This window comes from Spodoptera frugiperda, chromosome 29, assembly GCF_023101765.2.
Source record: "Spodoptera frugiperda isolate SF20-4 chromosome 29, AGI-APGP_CSIRO_Sfru_2.0, whole genome shotgun sequence".
NCBI lineage: Eukaryota > Metazoa > Arthropoda > Insecta > Lepidoptera > Noctuidae > Spodoptera > Spodoptera frugiperda.
Window position 1 is genome coordinate 882943 of NC_064240.1, and position 22430 is coordinate 905372.

At 40.9% G+C, this 22430-nt stretch overlaps 1 protein-coding gene and 1 long non-coding RNA gene across 9 annotated transcripts in view; one reads left to right on the plus strand and one right to left on the minus strand.

The window, feature by feature from the left end:
- Nucleotides 1-21092, minus strand: part of LOC118268660 (fibrillin-2-like) — a 29824-nt gene extending 8732 nt beyond the window's left edge. Inside the window, exons 1-4 of the mRNA XM_035583228.2 lie at nucleotides 20925-21092; nucleotides 19802-19934; nucleotides 19341-19405; nucleotides 17365-19046 (exon numbers count right to left, since the gene is read on the minus strand). Of these exons, the coding sequence (XP_035439121.2) occupies nucleotides 17365-19046; nucleotides 19341-19405; nucleotides 19802-19934; nucleotides 20925-21022 (1978 nt within the window). The 5' untranslated portion in view covers nucleotides 21023-21092. The remainder of the gene's footprint in view (nucleotides 1-17364; nucleotides 19047-19340; nucleotides 19406-19801; nucleotides 19935-20924) is intronic.
- Nucleotides 445-3494, plus strand: LOC126912722 (uncharacterized). Of its 8 annotated transcripts, none has more exons than XR_007707387.1 (7): nucleotides 445-593; nucleotides 1020-1232; nucleotides 1446-1658; nucleotides 2085-2297; nucleotides 2511-2723; nucleotides 2937-3149; nucleotides 3363-3494. It is a non-coding gene; the product is annotated as an uncharacterized LOC126912722 (long non-coding RNA). The 8 variants fall into 8 exon arrangements; XR_007707388.1 differs by lacking the exon at nucleotides 1446-1658 and adding an exon at nucleotides 1659-1871; XR_007707384.1 differs by lacking the exon at nucleotides 2085-2297.
- Nucleotides 21093-22430: the final 1338 nt, after the last annotated feature.

The window sequence follows — 22430 nt, forward strand, 5'->3', positions numbered from 1 at the left end:
ACCCAGAGTTACAGATGCAAGTTTCTGGACCGACACAAACACCATTGGGACATCCAGTAGAGCAGAATGGCTTGCAGTTATACTGATCAGATTTTACATACCCTTTTGTGCATTGACAAGATTGTGGAGCTACGCAGGTGCCATTAGTACAGGGTTTTGAGCAAATAGGTTGACATGTTTTTTTAGTAGTGCCTACTAATTGCCACCCTGAGTTGCAGACACAAGTTTCTGGCCGTATACAGGTACCATTGAGGCATCCGCTGGAGCAAACGGGCTTGCAGTTGTATTTGTCAACTTTTGTGTATCCTTTCGTGCATACACAAATTTCGGGAGCTGTGCACGAGCCGTTGATGCAGGGTTTTGAACAAATCGGTTGACAGGTTTTCTTGGTGCTGCCCTTCGGTTGAACAAGTTGATAGCCAGCATTACATTTACAAGATTCGGGTGCGATACAAGTGCCTTGAGGGCACCCGCTGGAGCAAACGGGCTTACAGTTGTATTTGTCAACTTTTGTGTATCCTTTTGTGCATACACAAGTTTCTGGAGCTGTGCACGAGCCGTTGATGCAGGGTTTTGAACAAATCGGTTGACAGGTTTTCTTGGTACTGCCTTTCGGTTGAACAAGTTGATAGCCAGCATTACATTTACAAGATTCGGGTGCGATACAAGTGCCTTGAGGGCACCCGCTGGAGCAAACGGGCTTACAGTTGTATTTGTCAACTTTTGTGTATCCTTTTGTGCATACACAAGTTTCTGGAGCTGTGCACGAACCGTTGACGCAGGGTTTTGAACAAATCGGTTGACAGGTTTTCTTCGTGCTGCCCTTCGGTTGAACAAGTTGATAGCCAGCATTACATTTACAAGATTCGGGTGCGATACAAGTGCCTTGAGGGCACCCGCTGGAGCAAACGGGCTTACAGTTGTATTTGTCAACTTTTGTGTATCCTTTTGTGCATACACAAGTTTCTGGAGCTGTGCACGAACCGTTGACGCAGGGTTTTGCACAAATCGGTTGACAGGTTTTCTTGGTGCTGCCCTTCGGTTGAACAAGTTGATAGCCAGCATTACATTTACAAGATTCGGGTGCGATACAAGTGCCATGAGGACACCCGCTGGAGCAAACGGGCTTACAGTTGTATTTGTCAACTTTTGTGTATCCTTTTGTGCATACACAAGTTTCTGGAGCTGTGCACAAACCGTTGACGCAGGGTTTTGAACAAATCGGTTGACAGGTTTTCTTGGTGCTGCCCTTCGGTTGAACAAGTTGATAGCCAGCATTACATTTACACGATTCGGGAGCGATACAAGTGCCATGAGGACACCCGCTGGAGCAAACGGGCTTACAGTTGTATTTGTCAACTTTTGTGTATCCTTTTGTGCATACACAAGTTTCTGGAGCTGTGCACGAGCCGTTGACGCAGGGTTTTGAACAAATCGGTTGACAGGTTTTCTTCGTGCTGCCCTTCGGTTGAACAAGTTGATAGCCAGCATTACATTTACAAGATTCGGGTGCGATACAAGTGCCTTGAGGGCACCCGCTGGAGCAAACGGGCTTACAGTTGTATTTGTCAACTTTTGTGTATCCTTTTGTGCATACACAAGTTTCGGGAGCTGTGCACGAGCCGTTGATGCAGGGTTTTGAACAAATCGGTTGACAGGTTTTCTTCGTGCTGCCCTTCGGTTGAACAAGTTGATAGCCAGCATTACATTTACACGATTCGGGTGCGATACAAGTGCCTTGAGGGCACCCGCTGGAGCAAACGGGCTTACAGTTGTATTTGTCAACTTTTGTGTATCCTTTTGTGCATACACAAGTTTCTGGAGCTGTGCACGAACCGTTGACGCAGGGTTTTGAACAAATCGGTTGACAGGTTTTCTTCGTGCTGCCCTTCGGTTGAACAAGTTGATAGCCAGCATTACATTTACACGATTCGGGAGCGATACAAGTGCCATGAGGACACCCGCTGGAGCAAACGGGCTTACAGTTGTATTTGTCAACTTTTGTGTATCCTTTTGTGCATACACAAGTTTCTGGAGCTGTGCACGAGCCGTTGACGCAGGGTTTTGAACAAATCGGTTGACAGGTTTTCTTCGTGCTGCCCTTCGGTTGAACAAGTTGATAGCCAGCATTACATTTACAAGATTCGGGTGCGATACAAGTGCCTTGAGGGCACCCGCTGGAGCAAACGGGCTTACAGTTGTATTTGTCAACTTTTGTGTATCCTTTTGTGCATACACAAGTTTCTGGAGCTGTGCACGAACCGTTGACGCAGGGTTTTGAACAAATCGGTTGACAGGTTTTCTTCGTGCTGCCCTTCGGTTGAACAAGTTGATAGCCAGCATTACATTTACAAGATTCGGGTGCGATACAAGTGCCTTGAGGGCACCCGCTGGAGCAAACGGGCTTACAGTTATATTTGTCAACTTTTGTGTATCCTTTTGTGCATACACAAGTTTCTGGAGCTGTGCACGAACCGTTGACGCAGGGTTTTGAACAAATCGGTTGACAGGTTTTCTTGGTGCTGCCCTTCGGTTGAACAAGTTGATAGCCAGCATTACATTTACAAGATTCGGGTGCGATACAAGTGCCATGAGGACACCCGCTGGAGCAAACGGGCTTACAGTTGTATTTGTCAACTTTTGTGTATCCTTTTGTGCATACACAAGTTTCTGGAGCTGTGCACGAACCGTTGACGCAGGGTTTTGAACAAATCGGTTGACAGGTTTTCTTGGTGCTGCCCTTCGGTTGAACAAGTTGATAGCCAGCATTACATTTACACGATTCGGGAGCGATACAAGTGCCATGAGGACACCCGCTGGAGCAAACGGGCTTACAGTTGTATTTGTCAACTTTTGTGTATCCTTTTGTGCATACACAAGTTTCTGGAGCTGTGCACGAGCCGTTGACGCAGGGTTTTGAACAAATCGGTTGACAGGTTTTCTTCGTGCTGCCCTTCGGTTGAACAAGTTGATAGCCAGCATTACATTTACAAGATTCGGGTGCGATACAAGTGCCTTGAGGGCACCCGCTGGAGCAAACGGGCTTACAGTTGTATTTGTCAACTTTTGTGTATCCTTTTGTGCATACACAAGTTTCTGGAGCTGTGCACAAACCGTTGACGCAGGGTTTTGAACAAATCGGTTGACAGGTTTTCTTGGTGCTGCCCTTCGGTTGAACAAGTTGATAGCCAGCATTACATTTACACGATTCGGGTGCGATACAAGTGCCATGAGGACACCCGCTGGAGCAAACGGGCTTACAGTTGTATGTGTCAACTTTTGTGTATCCTTTTGTGCATACACAAGTTTCTGGAGCTGTGCACGAACCGTTGACGCAGGGTTTTGAACAAATCGGTTGACAGGTTTTCTTCGTGCTGCCCTTCGGTTGAACAAGTTGATAGCCAGCATTACATTTACAAGATTCGGGTGCGATACAAGTGCCATGAGGACACCCGCTGGAGCAAACGGGCTTACAGTTGTATTTGTCAACTTTTGTGTATCCTTTTGTGCATACACAAGTTTCTGGAGCTGTGCACGAACCTTTCACGCAAGGTTTTGAGCAAATCGGTTGACAGGTTCCTTTTATAAACTTGTATCCTTTATTGCAATTACACTTTTCTGGTGCTATACAGGTACCTTTTCCACAAGGCTTCGAACATCGTGGTAGACAGTTGTACTTGTTCTTGAGATCTAAAATATACCCGGTTTTGCATCCACATTCTTCTGGATTGCGGCAAAATCCGTTAACACAAGGTTTTGAACATGAAGCTTTGCAAGTGAGTCTGAAAGGAAAAAGTAATTTTGTTATATAGGTACTATTAGTTCTATTTAATTGATTGCTTTTTTAAGAAATTTGTCTACATTTACACATCTGTTTTATACTTACGTTGGAACCCGTTTATCTACGACATATCCAGTACAGCAAACAGTCGACCATTCTGTATAAGTTTTCTGAAAATAAATAAAAACTAAGTAAATCACTTGCACGGTTGTCGGTACTTATTACAGAAAACACAGATTAATGTATATCAGCTTTGTACGTAAAAAAAAACAAAACCGCGAAGCGTTCAGAGAAAACCGGCGTGAAACAACCGGCTTGTTTCATAAAAAAAAAGAATCATTAAAACTGTGAACATGTAATACAATTTTAATAAAATAAAATTATGTTGTCATTTATAATGCAAAGTACGACGTACACTTTACTAAAAAGAGAACTAAAAAATTGATGTTTTTGACCAATCAAATTGAATTGTCCGTCAGTCTGTCTGTCAGTGAAGCTAAGTGCTGGTTCCAAAGTGTAGCATCGAATGGAGAAGAACGAGCAAAAAACTTCATCTTTACTCTTTAAAAAAATAAAACAGGAAACCGGATACACGCGGCCGCACATGCGGTTTTGTCCCGCACCCCCAAACCCGTGCGGTTCGAGTGTAGTGCGCCGGCGCCTAAAATTAATAACAAATAAAGAAACTTACAATAACATTTCGGAATTGACGTTTTCTTGTTATTCGATGTGTGAATTTGGAGACGGACGTTTGCCAATAAGTCTCACGAACCTTTTTGGTTTTCCTGTAAAATAGTAAAAAAATACCTAGAAAAATCTGTATATAAATATCCATAATAAAGAAAAATTTATCTATTTCGATTAGATGAAAGAAAATAATTGAAAGAAACTGTTTTAATTTGATCAAGCGTTTTTTTCTACCTCATGTAGAATAATGATTCCTGTGAAAATTTGTGTGTTTTAATTAATAATTTTTAAGTTTATAGTATACGTTATCAGAATAGATTCGGTATCTAAGTTATGATACTATGTTGTTGTTGTAATTTAATTTATTTCCCTTGTTTAGTTACGGGAAGAGAAAAAATTAACAATCCTACAGGGGTTATACGTGTAGTACAGTGCCCGTTCCCATTAGATAGACACTGTCCTATGTATTTTCCCATCATTGTACCGCATTTTAATCAAACAAGTATACATTATTTAGAAGATAGAGCCCCAGGATTTTAACGAATAGTTCCAGTTCCCGTGAGATATATGGAATAAAAACTATCAAACGTCATTTCCCAGATCTATTGTTGTACCTAATTACACTGAAATTGGTTCAGTGGTATAAAAGACACTAGGTCTGGTTCTGATCGGGCGGCGAGTTACCTTTGCTCATCGCCGCAGACTCGCACTTACGGTGGCCGGAGATCGTCACACGATCCCCGACGCCCGGAGTATCTCTCGCAACGGCTGGGGCGTGAGGAGGTTCGTTCCCTCACCGCCCCAGTCCTACCCCGCCTTCTTAGCTAGCATGATTGCTTTGCAGAAAGAGGAGACGGCATCCCAGTCCCCCTCGCTCCGCACCATGGCTTGAACCAATGCCGAACGCGAGAGGTTGCCGTCGCCGACCACATCTCTGAGGACACGGCGGTGTTCAGCCCATGCAAGGCACACCGTCACCGTATGTTCCACCGTGACCTCCGGGCAGTGTTCACAGTGATGACACCCGGGCGTTTCCACCCGCCCAATCATAAACAAGAACCTACCGAAGGTGTCATGTCCGATTAGCACCTGCGTCATGCAGTAGGTGAGGACGCCATGGCGCCTCTCAAGCCACTGCTCAAAGAGGGGACTTACCGCCGCAAAAACAGCGAGTCCAATGACTTGGTCCTACATCATTATCATCTAACATTTTTCAACCGTTTTCATTATATCACTCCACTGTAACAAAACAATAACTACGTTTTCCTGTGCGTTATCGTTGGCGCCACAACTATATACCTAAAGTAGTTTATTTTTTATTGTTTATTTATTGTTTTACTACTTCATCCGATTCTGGTATAAAGTCAAGCATTATTGTAGATTTTCGTTTTTTTTTTTATAATGGTTTATAAGTAAACACTGGCTACAGTAGAGTCGACGACTTCAACGTCAAAGTCAAAATTATCTATTTCAAATAGACCTGGAAGGCACTTTTGAACGTCAAAGCAAACATAATAATATTAATAACGTATGTCTTCCGGTCAGTCCCCTAGTGAAGCTATTTGCTCGTTCCAAAGTGTAGATTCCTATGGAAGAATGAGCAAGAAACTCCATAGGTTACTCTTTTGCAATCAGATTCACAGTACAATTCTTGGTTACATTGTTTCGATTGCTTCAACTATGTGAGAACAATGTAAAACTAATATTCAGTCAAGGTGATAGAAAAAGAAAATAACCTTAACAAATTTTTACTTTAATGTCCGTCGTGTAGATTAATTTAAAACATTAGACACGTGTATTTTTTTCATTTTCTTAGGTACGTACTTGAGGTAGGTCTCACTTTCTTTAGGTGGTCCAAAGATAGTAGGTACGTGTTAACTCCTTGCTACTACGTATTTAATGTCTGTCTACGTATTTAATGAAACTGTGCCTTAATAGATGGAGGACAAAACACAATATAGCATAATTTAACATTTATTTGGGTTATTTGAGAAATATAAATAGAAAGGACATCTTGTTATATTTATTTCAATCAATGTGATTCCCAATGTTGAATATTCATTCAACATTGGGAATCACATGATTACTTTTCGTAATAATTGGAACTATTTTGATAGGACGAGCTTCCGTTGGGATTGCAGGGATTTCCCAAAACACATTATCACGCCATAATGTGTATCACGTAATGTTTTTACTTTGAAAGCGTGGGACGACAATAAGTTCGTCCCGTGTTTGTTCCAATGATATCAAGTTAACACTAAAGTCCCAATCCCCGATTCCCCAACACCCCCTTAAATTCCTAACCCTCTAAAGGCCGGCAACGAACTTGTAACGCCTCTGGTGTTTCAAGTGTCCGTGGGCGGCGGCGATTGCTTAACATCAGGTGATACGTCGGGTCGTTTACGTTACGTTTCGCGTTCCATAAAAAAAAAACATCTCATGTATGTATCGGGAATCTTACTAATATTATGAATGCGAAAGTTTGTAAGGTTGTGTGCTTGTGTGTATGTTTCTTATTCAATCACGTCAAAACGGCTGAAGGGATCGGTAGTTTATTTGGAACTCGGGTAGATTATCGTACATATAACGGTGCCAGCCCCTGATTAATCATTATAATTATTATTAAAAAAAATAAGTATGTTATGTTCCTGTGTAATGTATATGTATGTATGTATAAGTCCGAGAAACAACACACTTTATACTTAGTTTCTTTAATAAAGTTGTAATAAATGACAGTGATTGAAACAGTTCAAAGTTTATTAAGAACTGTAAACTAATTTCAACTGGAGAGGGGTGTTTATTGTTTAATTCACAAAATTTTATAATAAGCCTTCGTGTGTTTGAATTACTAAATTTCGTTGTGTGTAAATGTGTAAATAATAACTATTGTGCGATATATAAAAAAAAATAAAATCCTGCTTTACTCAAATTAATATTAAACCGTGGTTAATGCCGGGAGTGCGGATACACGCGAGACACAATGTATTTTCTATTGTTGTCTTATATACAAAAGGTTAAGAAAGCCGTTCCAAGTCACTTCGTCATGAGCAGCGTGCGCGGACGAAAGAATACAAAAGCGTAACGATTATAAGAATTCTTAAGTGTCATAAAGAGTCTCATGTCAAGGCGGTATGCCAATGAGCACATATGGTAGTCGAACGATTCTGATCATTTTTACAGAAACAACAGGTCAGAAAGTTCAAATATCTGAAAACGGGTGTAGCAAAGAATCACCCTTAGCTGGTTTTGAAGGGTATGACAGGCTGTTAAGTAAAGTACTGGCATTCTATTAAGACTACTAGACACTAAACTAATTGAGAAAACGCAACTAAACGTACGATAGTTTTAACTTACAACTGTACTCGCGTCTTGGCAGTTGTCTTAGTACGAGTTGGATTTACGTTCGGATTGGCCGGCTCAAATAAACCAACCAACCAGAGCGCCAGACGCGGTCTCGTTTCGATTACTTAAAAGTAAAGTCAACTCGTACATACGTAACGTAAAGGCTACTAATTTCGGTGTGATAAGACGTTTACAACAGTTTCTTCAAAAAACACTCTACAACAAAAGTTTTAAATAAGATTTACAAGTTATACAAGTTATAACCTTCAAAGCTCTACAAAATATTTTTGGAAACCGAAACATCTAGTAATAATCAACTCAACATTATTTTGGAGATTTCATTCAGAGTTGGTATGAATTGCAATTGACGTTCCATTATCTCTGCCTACCTCTATGGGAGACAGGTTTTTTTTTTATTTTGTATCTTTAAGATACAAAACATTACATCTTTAAGATACAAAATAAAAAAAAAACAATATTTAAAACTAAGTACCTACCTTTCTTTAGTTTCAAAATAAAAAGTCTGCATCATAAATAAAAATGTGTTACCTAATAAACAAAAACTTTTCACTTACGTAAATTTTTTTATACAGACGTTTGCACCAGAGTGACACTCACTAATTATTTGTATAAAAACAATTAAAAATAAAAGCAAGTTGTGAGTCTCCATTGTAGCACCACTCCTCTGACACTGATGGCGCTCCACAAGCTATTTCAGAATTTAATCAAACAAACTTATCACCGACATTATTAATCCCGGCGAGACAATAATATTATTTTAAAAGCGGATATTTGTGATAACCGTAAAATATTCCGAAATCACAGTTATCTATACTTATAATAAATCTGTAGAGAGGTCAATTCTGTACATGAAATATATTTCCAAAATAACTATCAGCGGGTGATTAGTGATCGATACTGGCGCCAAAAATGCAATAAGAAAAAATTTCGTCTGTCTCTCTGTCTGTATGTTCTAATAAAAACCACTCGACAGATTTCAACGAAACTTGGTACAATTGTTCTTCATACTCCTGGGCAGGTTATAGTATACTTTTCATCACGTTACGATCAATAGGAGCAGAGCAGTGAAGGCAAATGTTGGGAAAACAGGAGAACTTACTCCATTTTTTTAAGTTTCCGTCGCGTGTGCAGCCTTAATGGTTAAAGCTACACAGAAATAATGTATGACAGAAATGTTCTCCTTAAAATGGTTTAAAAAATATTCCACGACAGCAAATGTCTATCTTTTATGGTTAACTCACAATAACACGTATAACTCCCGATAACTCAGCAGTTTGGAGCTTTCTGATTATATTTGTCTACTCTTACATTTATTATTATAAACATAAGAGTAGAACACTCTCTTATTCATATTATAAGAAATCTGTAGAAGGGTTAATTCTGTACATTGAAAATATTGAAAGAATAAATAGCAGGGGGTGTTACTGGATAGATACCAAACCCAAATATGTGATTAAAAATTGTTTTGTCTGTCTGTACGCAGGCAGGCATCACGTGAAAACTAACGGTTCGATTTCGATGAAACTTGGTATAATTATACCTTATTATCCTGGGTTTATGCCCAGGATACTTTTTATCCTGGAAAAATACGTAGAAAAATCTTTATTTTTCAGTTTTATTCTACAGAACGCGAGCTCAACAGCAGTAGCTCAATAGAGGGGTCTCCTTAATTGTTATGAGCCTCGCCATATTTGGTTTCAATAGATATTTATAAGATGTCATTGTCAGAGTTACTCAAAATGGAGAAATAAAACTTCCACGCGAAGACCGACATCCGCGCGGACGGAGTTGCGGGCGGAAGCTAGTAAAAAATATTAATGAGAAATTTAGTAGGTAATAAAACACTTTCAGCAATTATATTAAGGTTTATTATCTCATTGTCGATGTGACATGTTAATGTGGTGGTGGTCCGGAGGCTTAAGACTTTGTATCTCAGGTACATCTCAGTGTATGTGTGTGTATATCTAGTTTCAGACCTACCAAACGGAGAAGTACCAATGTGACTTTTTCCGAGTTAAAAGTACTTTCTAAGATTATTTAGACACTACTGACTAACAGTGAAGGAAAACATCGTAAGGAAACCTTGGCTTATAATTTCTGATTTGAAATCGCCAATCCGCATTGAGCAAGCGTTGTGATTAATGCTCGAACCTTCTCCATGCGAGAAGAGGCCTTTTGTCAACAGGGGCCACTTATATGCTGGTAATGTGACGATGTGATGTTATTTTCTCACAATAAAGTATTTGTAACTTCTAGTTATGTAGTAAACTAATAAAAGATCTACAACTTTTGTGTTTATAGGTAAGTACTTAACCTTTCCCTTAACCTTTTTTACGATAAATTCAAATTCATTACCTATTTGTTTATTTCTTACAGATGGTGTTGGGCGTAAATCCAACAAATAAATAGTAAAACTCGTATGGTAAAAATATGGTATATTGGTTGGTTAAAATGGTAATGGTTAATGGTATGAGCAAACGCGTCTTGGTTGGTGATCGTTTGTTAACTAACTCTATAATAATTTTAATATTAAAACTAAAGATTTGGGCCAGCGTGGAACTGCTGACTGCGCGCGCGATTGACATCAATAAACTGTACTTTGTACATATTCCCGAGGGACTGGATGATGAGGGTGCACGGTGATACAAGGTGATAAAACAATAATATGGTGCAATAAACAAGATGATAGTAACATAAAACTCTTAAAATTCAATTTATTACAGTCTCTATTCCACTACACTAAAACTGAATGAGTTTGGGAATTTCACTTTATTCACTCGGGCATATACATGGTCAGTCGCACTCGTACTGGGATGGTTATTCACTCTATTGTATTCATCACTAACACTAAAACACTGATTATTTTCACTATGGTACTGGTGGTCAGTTACACGGCGGGTTCTCGGTTGCGGTTGGGGCGGTGGCAGCGTCGCTTCCGCGCGCCACAGCACTCGTGCGCGGATCCTCCGCACTCCGTACGCCAAACATGTTAATAGAATAGCTCCAGCAAGTACATAAATCGCGATGTAGTGGTGAATATCGTGGTAGTTGAAGGATGTTTCGTCTTCTAGATCTGTTTTGGTGTTATTTTTTACTTGATCAATTTTATCACCGATCATTTTTAATTCCCAGCGAATGTCTGTGTGGTTAGTGTCGATCTCAGAAACATGTAAGGGCATGGTTACATTTACAATATTGTTAATGGTAGGTATATCAATGTTTATGATATCTGGTTTCAACTTTAAGTCATTGCTCGACTGTCTGCGCGAAAGTAATGTGATTCCGTCGTCTTTGATGACGCATCCACTTGCTAATACGAGTATCCCGACCTTGTCTAATCGCTCAATGGTAATTTGATCGTCACATATGACTTGTGGGCAAAGCCAAATGACGAGGCTGAAGACCGAGGATGGCAGCGTCATCTCGTCGAAGTCCGAGATCCTCGGAGAGCTCGAGAGGTTTTACGGACAGTTATACACCTCAACACGGCAACCCATCGTCGGTACAGCTCGGGACCCAAGAGCTAAACTGACGCGGCACTACACTGAGGATATCCCAGACATCAGCCTGTACGAGATTAGGATGGCTCTCAAACAGCTTAAAAACAACAAGGCGCCGGGCGATGACGGAATCACGTCGGAACTTCTGCGAGCGGGTGGAAAACCGATACTTTTAGTCCTCCAGAAGCTATTCAATTCCGTCATACTCGAGGGAACCACGCCGGCAGCATGGCAACGGAGTGTGGTGGTTCTGTTCTTTAAAAAAGGCGACAACTGTCTGCTAAAGAACTACAGACCTATCTCACTTCTGAGCCATGTGTATAAGCTGTTTTCGAGGGTCATCACGAACCGTCTCGAACGCAGGCTTGATGACTTCCAGCCTCCCGAACAAGCCGGATTCCGAAAAGGTTTCAGTACCATAGACCACATTCATACGCTGCGGCAGGTTATACAGAAGACCGAGGAGTATAACTTGCCACTATGCTTGGCGTTTGTGGACTATGAGAAAGCCTTCGATTCAATCGAAACCTGGGCGGTGCTGCAGTCTCTCCAGCGGTGCCACATCGACTATAGATACATCGAGGTTTTGAAGTGTTTGTATAACAACGCCACCATGCGCATCCGACTCCAGGAAGAGACTACGAGGCCAATCCAGTTGCGGAAGGGCGTGAGACAGGGAGACGTTATATCTCCGAAACTGTTCACGAACGCACTGGAGGACGTTTTTAAGCTCTTGGACTGGAGCGGACGCGGCATCAACATTAATGGCGAATACATCACTCATCTCCGTTTCGCCGATGACATAGTCGTAATGGCAGAGTCGCTGGAAGAGCTGAACACCATGCTCAGCGACCTCAATACCGTTTCCCAACAGGTGGGCCTTAAAATGAACATGGACAAGACGAAAATCATGTCAAATGTCCATGTTGCACCTATACCGGTTGTCGCTGGGAGCGATATACTCGAAGTTGTAGACCACTACACATACCTGGGTCAGATCATCCAGCTAGGTAGGTCCAACTTCGAGAAAGAGGTCGCTCGAAGAATCCAACTCGGATGGGCAGCATTTGGGAAGTTGCATGAAGTCTTCTCGTCAAAAATCCCGCAGTGTCTGAAGACCAGGATGTACAACCAGTGTGTGTTGCCAGTGATGACGTACGGTACCGAGACATGGTCCTTAACTGCTGGCCTTTTAGAAAGGCTCAGAGTCGCCCAGCGCGCGATGGAGAGAGCTATGCTCGGAGTATCTTTGCGCGACAAAATCCGAAATATGGAAATTCGCCAAAGAACAGGAGTTACAGACATAGCTCTCAAAATATGCAGGCTGAAGTGGCAATGGGCAGGCCACGTCGCTCGGAGGACTGATGGCCGCTGGGCCAGGAAGGTGACTGAGTGGCGACCGCGTACCGGAAGACGCAGCGTGGGCAGACCTCCCACTAGGTGGACCGACGACATCGTCAGAGTGGCGGGGAGCCAGTGGATGCAGGTGGCGGCTTGTCGTTCTACGTGGAGGACCAAGGGGGAGGCCTTTGTTCAGCAGTGGACGTCTCTCGGCTGATGATGATGATATGACTTGTACGGTGCATTGGCCGCAACATGAATATAAGTAATTGTTTACCTTGTGTAATTGTACCCAGGAATTCTTGCACTTTCTACTTTCCGTCTTACAACTTAAGGACTCAATTTCTTTAGCACAGTAACTTGGTTCTGTTTTGGTATATTATCATTCATTCATTTTTTTTTTCGTCTCCAAAATTTCAGTATTGGCCTACTAGTAGGAGGGAATGAACCTCATCACGCTCCTGACGTCACGAGAGACTCTCTGGGCGTCGGAGATCGCGCTACGATTTCCAGCCATCGTCTGGGGGTCTGTGGACGGTGAGCAAGGGTAGCTCGCCGCCCAACCAGAGCGGTACGGCGCGTCGCGTTCCGCACGTGTCTCAAAGAGCCATCAGACCACTTCAGATGGGGCCCAGGAGGGCTGATCCGATCCTGATCCGAACGCCTGATCCGGAGCTGCGGACTACCTAGCGGGTTTACGAGACTCCGGCTCGAAAAGCAGGTATAGGAACGGGGTGGTTTTTAGTCAGTAAGACACCGACACTCTTTTTGTTCGCCCAAGGCGGGCGTAGTCATTAGATGATTTTCCCACCACTGAGACACCTGGTGTACTAGTATTTAGTAATTTTATAGACCTTTCTGTTTATAGCCAAATAAAAAAGTTACAAATAAAATATGTATGTATGTAAGTAGTTAACCTTTATAACTATAGTTCAAGTAAGTTTTTCAACTAATGTAAAATCAAATGTAAAATAGTTTGAACTTAAATACAAATGATACAATGATAGCTACAAAAGTTTTATAACTGTGTCGCAGTTATCACCTGCTACGTAAGCAAGTAGAAGGTAGACAGTAGACAGTCCTTATACATGTGGAGGATTGCTATTGTTCCTTAGTACGATACACTGCCATCTATCGGATTCCGGCTGTAGTTGTAAGTAACAACAATGTCATAATATCCTTGAGTTTGGCTAGGTCGCTGAAGGTAGCGTAGTTGGGCCCGTTGTGTTGACACGGTGGCTGAGATGAGGTGTCATGGAGACAGTCCGACGCCTTATACTTTGGGCCGACGGTGCGACGACAGCCGATGGCACGAAAACGCATTGATTCTAATTCATAATCAAAACTGACTCTCGCCACGACATATTTGTAACAAAACAATAGATGAAGCAGGTAGAGAGGAATCCCAATGAGAATCAGGGCTACGAATACTAGGACGTCCTATCTTCCCCATTTTTTTGTATACTACTGAAACGTAGCCACTGCGAGAAGTGCAGAACAAGATAGAAGCGCTAAAGATATATTTACTACGGAAGAAAATAATGACACTAATCATTTATGATGGACAGATTTCCTAAATCATCCAAGGTGGGATAACCTATCATACGGTTTGTTCTACAGGGCAAAGTAAAGGGCACTAGCGCGCGAGCGGGGCTTGCGATTTGTGTTGGACCGACACGCAATCATGTCACAACTTGAAATTTCTAACAAATCCTTGGCATTCTTCATATCTTTAGGAGGGGTAGCAATCAGCATGGTGATATTTTCTCCGGCTGTTGTGATTTGAATATTGGTGTACCTCAGGGCAGCATTATTTCGCACTTCATCAACAAATATAAAACAATGTATAGAGAATAATTTTAATTATAATCCATATTGGCTTACATTAATTTACCAACTGATTAGGTTACGTTGTCACTGTCTTCGAATATATTATGTGCTTTAGGAGTAATTTCTTGTACTGGAATTGAAACAGCAACATCTGCAAAGGAAATGTTTAAAATAGAATCACAATCATAAAAAAAGATATATTTTTTTAAAATAGACTGACATGATTGATGTTGACATGATCGTTTTAGAATTTTTCTATTTCTCTAAATTGAATTAATTGCAGACAAAGAAATATTATTCACCGACAAATCAATATCACATCGAATTACAATCTTGGTGCAAGTGGCAGATGAGTCGAATTAACTGCATCATGGAATTATTTTTGTCAATGTTGTCACCATGATATATCTACAACAAAGTTTCAGTAGTAGAAATCGTTGCCAGCCCAAGTTTTACTTTCATACCCATACATGTGGAAAATAATGTTTAACGTTTAACGCCTTTGTGGCATGCCTGTGCAAGATGATAATAATATGTGGCGTTCGCAAAAAGTTGTTATTGTCCCAACCGTTATATCTACCACGGGAGTAATCCTTAGACAACTTTACCAGTCCCTTCTCTGCCCGCTAACACTTACCACCTTCTGCAAAAGGCAGCTATTTTAAACACCTGCAGACTGGTTAGAAAGTTCCTTTAGTGTGAGTCGGAAAATTCAACACAATCCGCTCACACTTACAACCAAAACCACGTTGACGAATACTTGGCTTAAGCCCGTGCCATCAGGCTCGCCGGAGATACAAAAAAGTATATCAAAAATAATAAATAATGTAATTATTTACCTTTGTAATGTTTCCGTTGACGGCTTCGCCGGACCAATATAATAATAGTTCCGGAACATGCAGCAATCATCACTATAAGGCCGATGCTGCTTAATACAATGACAGTGATCGTAACTCCGTGGGATTCCAACCTGGAAATGTAAGTATAATCATAAATAACATTAATGAACGGGAGGATGTTTCACCTTCTGCAACGTGCTTTATGTAACTTATAAAATATTGTTTACTAGCTTCTGCCAGCGGCTTCGCCCGCGGTTCCATGCTAAAAAAGTGCCCTATGTGTTATTCCATAGTATAATCTGCCCTGTTACAAATTTTACCCCGATCCCTTCAACCAATTTGATGTGATTATGTTAACAAACATACACGCAAACATTTGCATTCATAATATTAGTAAGATTTTCTTCTCTCGAGGTTTCTTTTCTATAGTGTGTTATATCAATTATTTAGTCACTCTATTTGATAAAGTTATTTTTATAATTATTTTTAAGTCGTTTATATTTATCACCCCTACCGTGACATGGTACCTAAACCAACTCCTTACTTGTATTGTTAGGTATCACTGATAGGTTGGGGAAACCCAAAATAATGTTAAATGTCATCTATCTTTGCTTAGGAATTCCTTAAAATTTCCTCAATCTAGAAAAATTTTTTTTTTTTACTAAACATAATTAACTTACATAATATGTAATTTTGGCTGAACAGAACTTATCAGTGACTAACATGACGATAACTTACTTTATCTGTCCATTTAGGTCCCGTTCGCATGTTACGTTGTTATTACTTCTGCGCCATCCCGCGTCACAAACACAGTTGTCAGGACTCACACATACTCCGTGAGAACAGCCGGCAGCACAGCGTGGCACGCAAGTATTGTTGTCTCCTGCTTCATACCCAGCGAGGCACGCGCAGGTGTCAGGACCGACGCACGCGCCGTGCACGCAGGGCTGACTACACACCGGCTGACACGTGCCATTACTCGCTTCCCATCCAGCGCCGCAGACACAAGTGTCCGGGCCGGCACACACACCGTTCTTGCACCCATTGGAGCAGCGCGGTCGACAAACATTCTTCTTCTCAGTTTTCTCATGGCCGAAATAACATTCGCACCTTCCGGGAGCTGTACACGAACCATTGACACAAGGTGGACTGCACTCCGGCTCACAAGTTTTATTCAGTGTGGTGTTGGTCTGCGTCATCTTCCAGCCAGGATTACAGATACACGTCTCTGGACTGATACAAATGCCATGAGGACATCCATCACGGCAATGGGGCATACATACATTCTCGCCAGACTTCACGTAACCGGCAAGACATTTACAAGTCTCTGGAGCGACACACGTGCCATTTATACAAGGCTTGGTACATTCGGGTTGACATGAACTAATCTTTGAGTTATTCAATCTGGTTAATTGCCATCCTGCATTACAGTCACACTTTTCAGGACCCACACATGTTCCATTTGGACATCCATCGCTACAGTGAGGCTTACACGTGAATTTACCGGAAACTCTATAACCCAACAAACACTTGCATGTATTCGGCGCAATACATGTGCCGTTTACACAAGGCTTTGAACAAACTGGAAGACAAGTTTTATTGTCATTAGATATATGCCATCCTGGACGGCAATTACAAGTTTCAGGCGCTACACACACTCCATGCGGACATCCGTTTGAGCAAAAAGGTTCGCAGCTATAATTTCCAGATTTGGTATACCCATTTGTACATTTACAGGTCTCGGGAGCTACACATATTCCATTTACGCAAGGCTTTGAGCAGACAGGCTGGCAGGTTTTGTTGGTGGACCCTTGTGATTGAATCATTTCCCATCCGTTATTACATATACAAGTCTCAGGGCCGATACAGGTGCCATGTGGGCACCCACTGGAGCAGAAAGGCTTACAGCTGTACATGTCAGTCCTAACATATCCATTTGTACATATGCAGGCTTCTGGACCCACACAAGTGCTATTAATACAGGGTTTTGAGCAAATAGGTTGACATATTTCTATGGGGATACCCTTTGGTTGAACCAATTGCCACCCCGAGTTACAGACGCATGTTTCTGGACCGACACAAACACCATTGGGACATCCAGTAGAGCAGAATGGCTTGCAGTTATACTGATCAGATTTTACATATCCTTTTGCACAGTGACAAGTTTCTGGTGCCGCACATGTGCCATTAACACAGGGTTTAGAACAAATCGGTTCGCAAATCGTTTTAGTGGTGCCTTTCTGTGGAACCAATTGCCACCCCGAGTTACAGACGCAAGTTTCTGGGCCGACACAAACACCATTGGGACATCCAGTAGAGCAGAATGGCTTGCAGTTATACTGATCAGATTTTACATATCCTTTTGCACAGTGACAAGTTTCTGGTGCCGCACATGTGCCATTAACACAGGGCTTGGAACATTTGGGTTGACATGAACTAATCTTTGAGTTATTCAATCTAGTTAATTGCCATCCTGCATTACAGTCACACTTTTCAGGACCCACACATGTTCCATTTGGACATCCATCGCTACAGTGAGGCTTACACGTGAATTTACCGGAAACTCTATAACCCAACAAACACTTGCATGTATTCGGCGCAATACATGTGCCGTTCACACAAGGCTTTGAACAAACTGGCAGACATGTTTTATTGTCATTAGATATATGCCATCCCGGATGACAATCACACGTTTCAGGCGCTACACACACTCCATGCGGACATCCGTTTGAACAAAAAGGTTCGCAGCTATAATTTCCAGATTTGGTATACCCATTTGTACATTTACAGGTCTCGGGAGCTACACATATTCCATTTACGCAAGGCTTTGAGCAGACAGGCTGGCAGGTTTTGTTGGTGGATCCTTGAGTTTGAATCATTTCCCATCCGTTATTACATATACAAGTCTCAGGGCCGATACAGGTGCCGTGTGGGCAGCCACTGGAGCAGAAAGGCTTGCAGCTGTACATGTCACTCCTAACATATCCACTTGTACATATGCAGGCTTCTGGACCCACACAAGTACTGTTAATACAGGGTTTTGAGCAAATTGGTTGACATATCTTTGTAGCAATACCTTTTGGTTGAATCAATTGCCACCCCGAATTACAGACGCAACTTTCTGGACCGACACAAACACCATTGGGACATCCAGTAGAGCAGAATGGCTTGCAGTTATACTGATCAGATTTTACATACCCTTTTGCACAGTGACAAGTTTCTGGTGCCGCACATGTGCCATTAACGCACGGTTTAGAACAAACCGGTTCGCAAATCGTTTTATTGGTGCCTTTCAGTGGAACCAATTGCCACCCCGAGTTACAGGCGCAAGTTTCTGGGCCGACACAAACACCATTGGGACATCCAGTAGAGCAGACTGGCTTACAGCTGTATTTGTCAGACTTTATGTATCCGTTTGTACACTGACAGGTGTCTGGTGCCACACATGATCCATTTATGCAAGGTTTGGGACAAATCGCTTGGCATATTTTCGTTGTATTATCTTTTGGTTGAACTAATTGCCAGCCTGAATCACATGTACACGTTTCAGGTGCAACACAGGTGCCGTGTGGGCAGCCACTGGAGCAGTGAGGCTTGCAGCTGTATTCGTCAAACTTAACATATCCGTTATTGCACTTACAGGTTTCTGGTGCCTCACACGTCGCATTTTTGCAGGGTCTTGAACATATTGGTTCACATTGGAGTCTGAAAATACCACATTGGTTAATAAACTCGTGTGATTGAAGTTATTGGAGGCCCATGTCTCCCAGATATATCCCCAATAATTAATAATACGCAATTGTAAATGTAACTCCATCGGTGTTGTCCATGGGCGACGTCGATTGCTTACCATCAGATCATCCATCTGTTCACCGTCCCTATACCGTAAATTATGTATCTACATAATTATGTGATTTCGTAAGTAAATAACGTCTATTATCATAAAACAGTACCTATAACAGTATTAATAAAAAGTGTCACTAATATGTACTTACGTACCCTGAATATTTTTCCACAGATGTGTATCCAGGACAACATGTATATTTCCAATCGATGTAAGTTACCTGAAATTAATAATTACTTTACTTTTAGTTGGAAGATTAAAGTTTTGAGAAGTTAAGAGTTTTGAGGTTGTGGGTACCAGTCGGGTAAAGGCGTCAGGTTCTTAAAACATGAGTCAATAGTCTTTTCGAAGAACTAAAATGCATCATTCCGCCAGATTCTCATAACAAGACAGATCTCGAGGATCGTAAAGACACAGTAATTTTTTTTAATAATGAATGATGCTCCTAATCCTTAAGTTGCTTAAGTGTGGGAGAGTCATGCTTCGGCACGACTGCTTCGACTCGACCGGAGTAATATCGCGCCTCACAGAAAACCTTAGGAAACGTCTGTTGAGTATGAGAAAGCTTTGACTTTATCGAACAGACTATTAAGAAGTGAAATATAAACATACTCACTGTTCTATACCCTCCACTTATTTTAGTATACACCACATATTTATATTCACAATTGAAGATACATTTAGGAAATTTTTCTTTTTCATATTTGCCGTATGTCTCCACGAAAGTCATCCATTTGATACGTGTAGCCCTGAAAATTAAAAATAACTTATTCAATAGATAACATTATGGTTTATATTTGATAAGCGGAAATATTTATTGTGACACTCAAAGCAGAATGACCAAAATCCATTGAATAATTTTTAATAGAAAAATATTTGATTAACATAGTTATTATTTTAATTATTACCTACTAGGCTATCTATCTTCTTTTTACCGAATTAAAAAAAAAGGAGAAGGTACTATGTTCGGATGTTTTTTTTTTTGTTTGTTCACCGATTACTCAGCCATTTGTGAACTAATTATTATTATTTTTTTATTATTGAAACGGACTCCCGACCCGGTCCCATTTTCAACAGGTCAGGATCTAATGATGGAATCCTAGGGAAACCAAGAGGAACTTTCGAAAATTGTAGGGATCCCAACAGACAGCCGAGGTAACTCCTCAGCGGTTAACAGTAACTAACTTGTGTTTGAACTTGATTAATTTGTGTTGATGAGAACTTTACACCTAGATAAAGTGGGATTGTTATTAAGACCCTGATGATGAAGAAGTATAATTGTTATGGAAACTCCTCGACAGTTTACAGTAATGTTATTGTAGGTTGTATGTGTTCGACAAATTAATTGTGGTTGCCACTTCGTTGACAGTTTTCATTGCGTCTAATGCACATATATTACACATTTTACGATTTAACTGTAGTCGAACTGTATAGGGAAATGTGTGTCACAGTGTTAGTTATCGTAAGTACTCCTCCGAAACGGCTTTACCGATTTTTACCAAATGTTATATGCGTATTCAGAAGGTCTATAAATCGGCTACAATCTATTTTCTAAAAATAATTTGTAAGGCAAAACAACGTTCGCCGAGTCAGCAGTTTAATAAAAAAAAAAACGTAATAATGTAAAATAGGGATCAACTGGTCGCTAATAAATAGTCCAAACTATCGATGTTAACGGCTCCAGAGACAAATAGTTTCCTTTTCAAGATCACTATTTTAATTATTACATAGGAACTTACTGAACAGTTTTGGTGCAGTATGACGAACTGTCACCGCAAGCAGTAGTAAATATTTGTAAAAACACAATACACCATAGTGTGGGCAGACGCGCCAGCATCCTCACTTTACATCCGAGATACCACTGATAGATGCTGTCGGTTTTTGCAGCTTCATATTTTTTGCTATCACCCCCCTTCCTGCCACTAATCTGTTATGTAAGTAGTAATAAAATTATTTGTACTGTTAAATTATAACAAAATCCTCACATGTCACCCTGTGGTGCAACACTAACATTAAATCAAAAACAACTTTTGTCCTATTAGTCCGGTCAAGTTAGCATCAAAAATAGGGGTAAGGTTACATTAATTCGCACCTTCCTAAAAATTGGCATGGTTATTGGGAAGCCTATTATACACAATTTGTCAATTAACCACATCAATCCGGAGTGTGGAAAAAAATTATTCAAGGTCAAATGTTGCAAAAATCGGTTTTTTGAGTTTTTCAGCTAAACGGTAAGTTTTACAATAAAAATAGGTGAGACAAAATGATTCATCATGCAATTATCTATAAAAATTGTTCCTACACATTTTTCCTAAGAATCACCATTTCGAAGATACAGCGATGCAAAATGTTGAAAAAGTTGTATTCTTCATAATATGCACACGTTTCCGCGCCACCCGTGAGGTAGGTACATGGCGCGTTTTTTTACGTGGTTTCCCCGGTACGAATTAATGTAACCTTCAATGTCTATTTTGACCGGACTATATCGCCTTTCTAAACTCATGAAAAGGCATACATAACTATATAATTATGTATTTATATATCTAAGTAGGTGAATTAAGCATGGGAGATCCGTGCAGTTTGTTAGTACTATTACGAAATAATCTATAGCCAACAGAATCCGTTTCCCCAAAACACAGGAAGGAGTAAAGTTCTGGAATCTATAAATCCATTCAAACAGTGAATAGGATTTCACGGTCAAATCATTGAAATAAGTACACTTTTCGTTAAGAAAATTATTATTGTGCTACTCCAAAAAATAAGGATTATTTAGGATAAAAGAGTACGAAAGCACGCTAATTGACCTACCCTGGAGTCCCCACAGTGCAACGCCTGTTAAGTACGGCACATCCCTAGGGAGATGAGATCACCATTGAGCTTTGCTGTGCACGTGACCACTGTATCACCATCTCCCCTTAGGTGACCTGGATGGGACGTAGAGTCCCTACTTTATGCACCCGTGGCCCCAAAGGTCCGCCTGGAAATAAGCACACCTACCTAAGAACCTAGAGGGTTACGTTACAGGCAGGTGCAGAAACAAATGCTGAAATTAGAATTGGAACTTGAAACAGGATATTTATCATGTTTTTCTATTTCTATGAATTTCCGATATTTCGACACTGTTGCAAGCGCCATGATCAGTTCATCCGTCATCATAGAAAAACATGGTAAATATCCTGTTTCAAGTTCCAATTCTAATGTTAGTGACCATGGCAGTTTAAAAACTTATAAATGCTGAGATATTG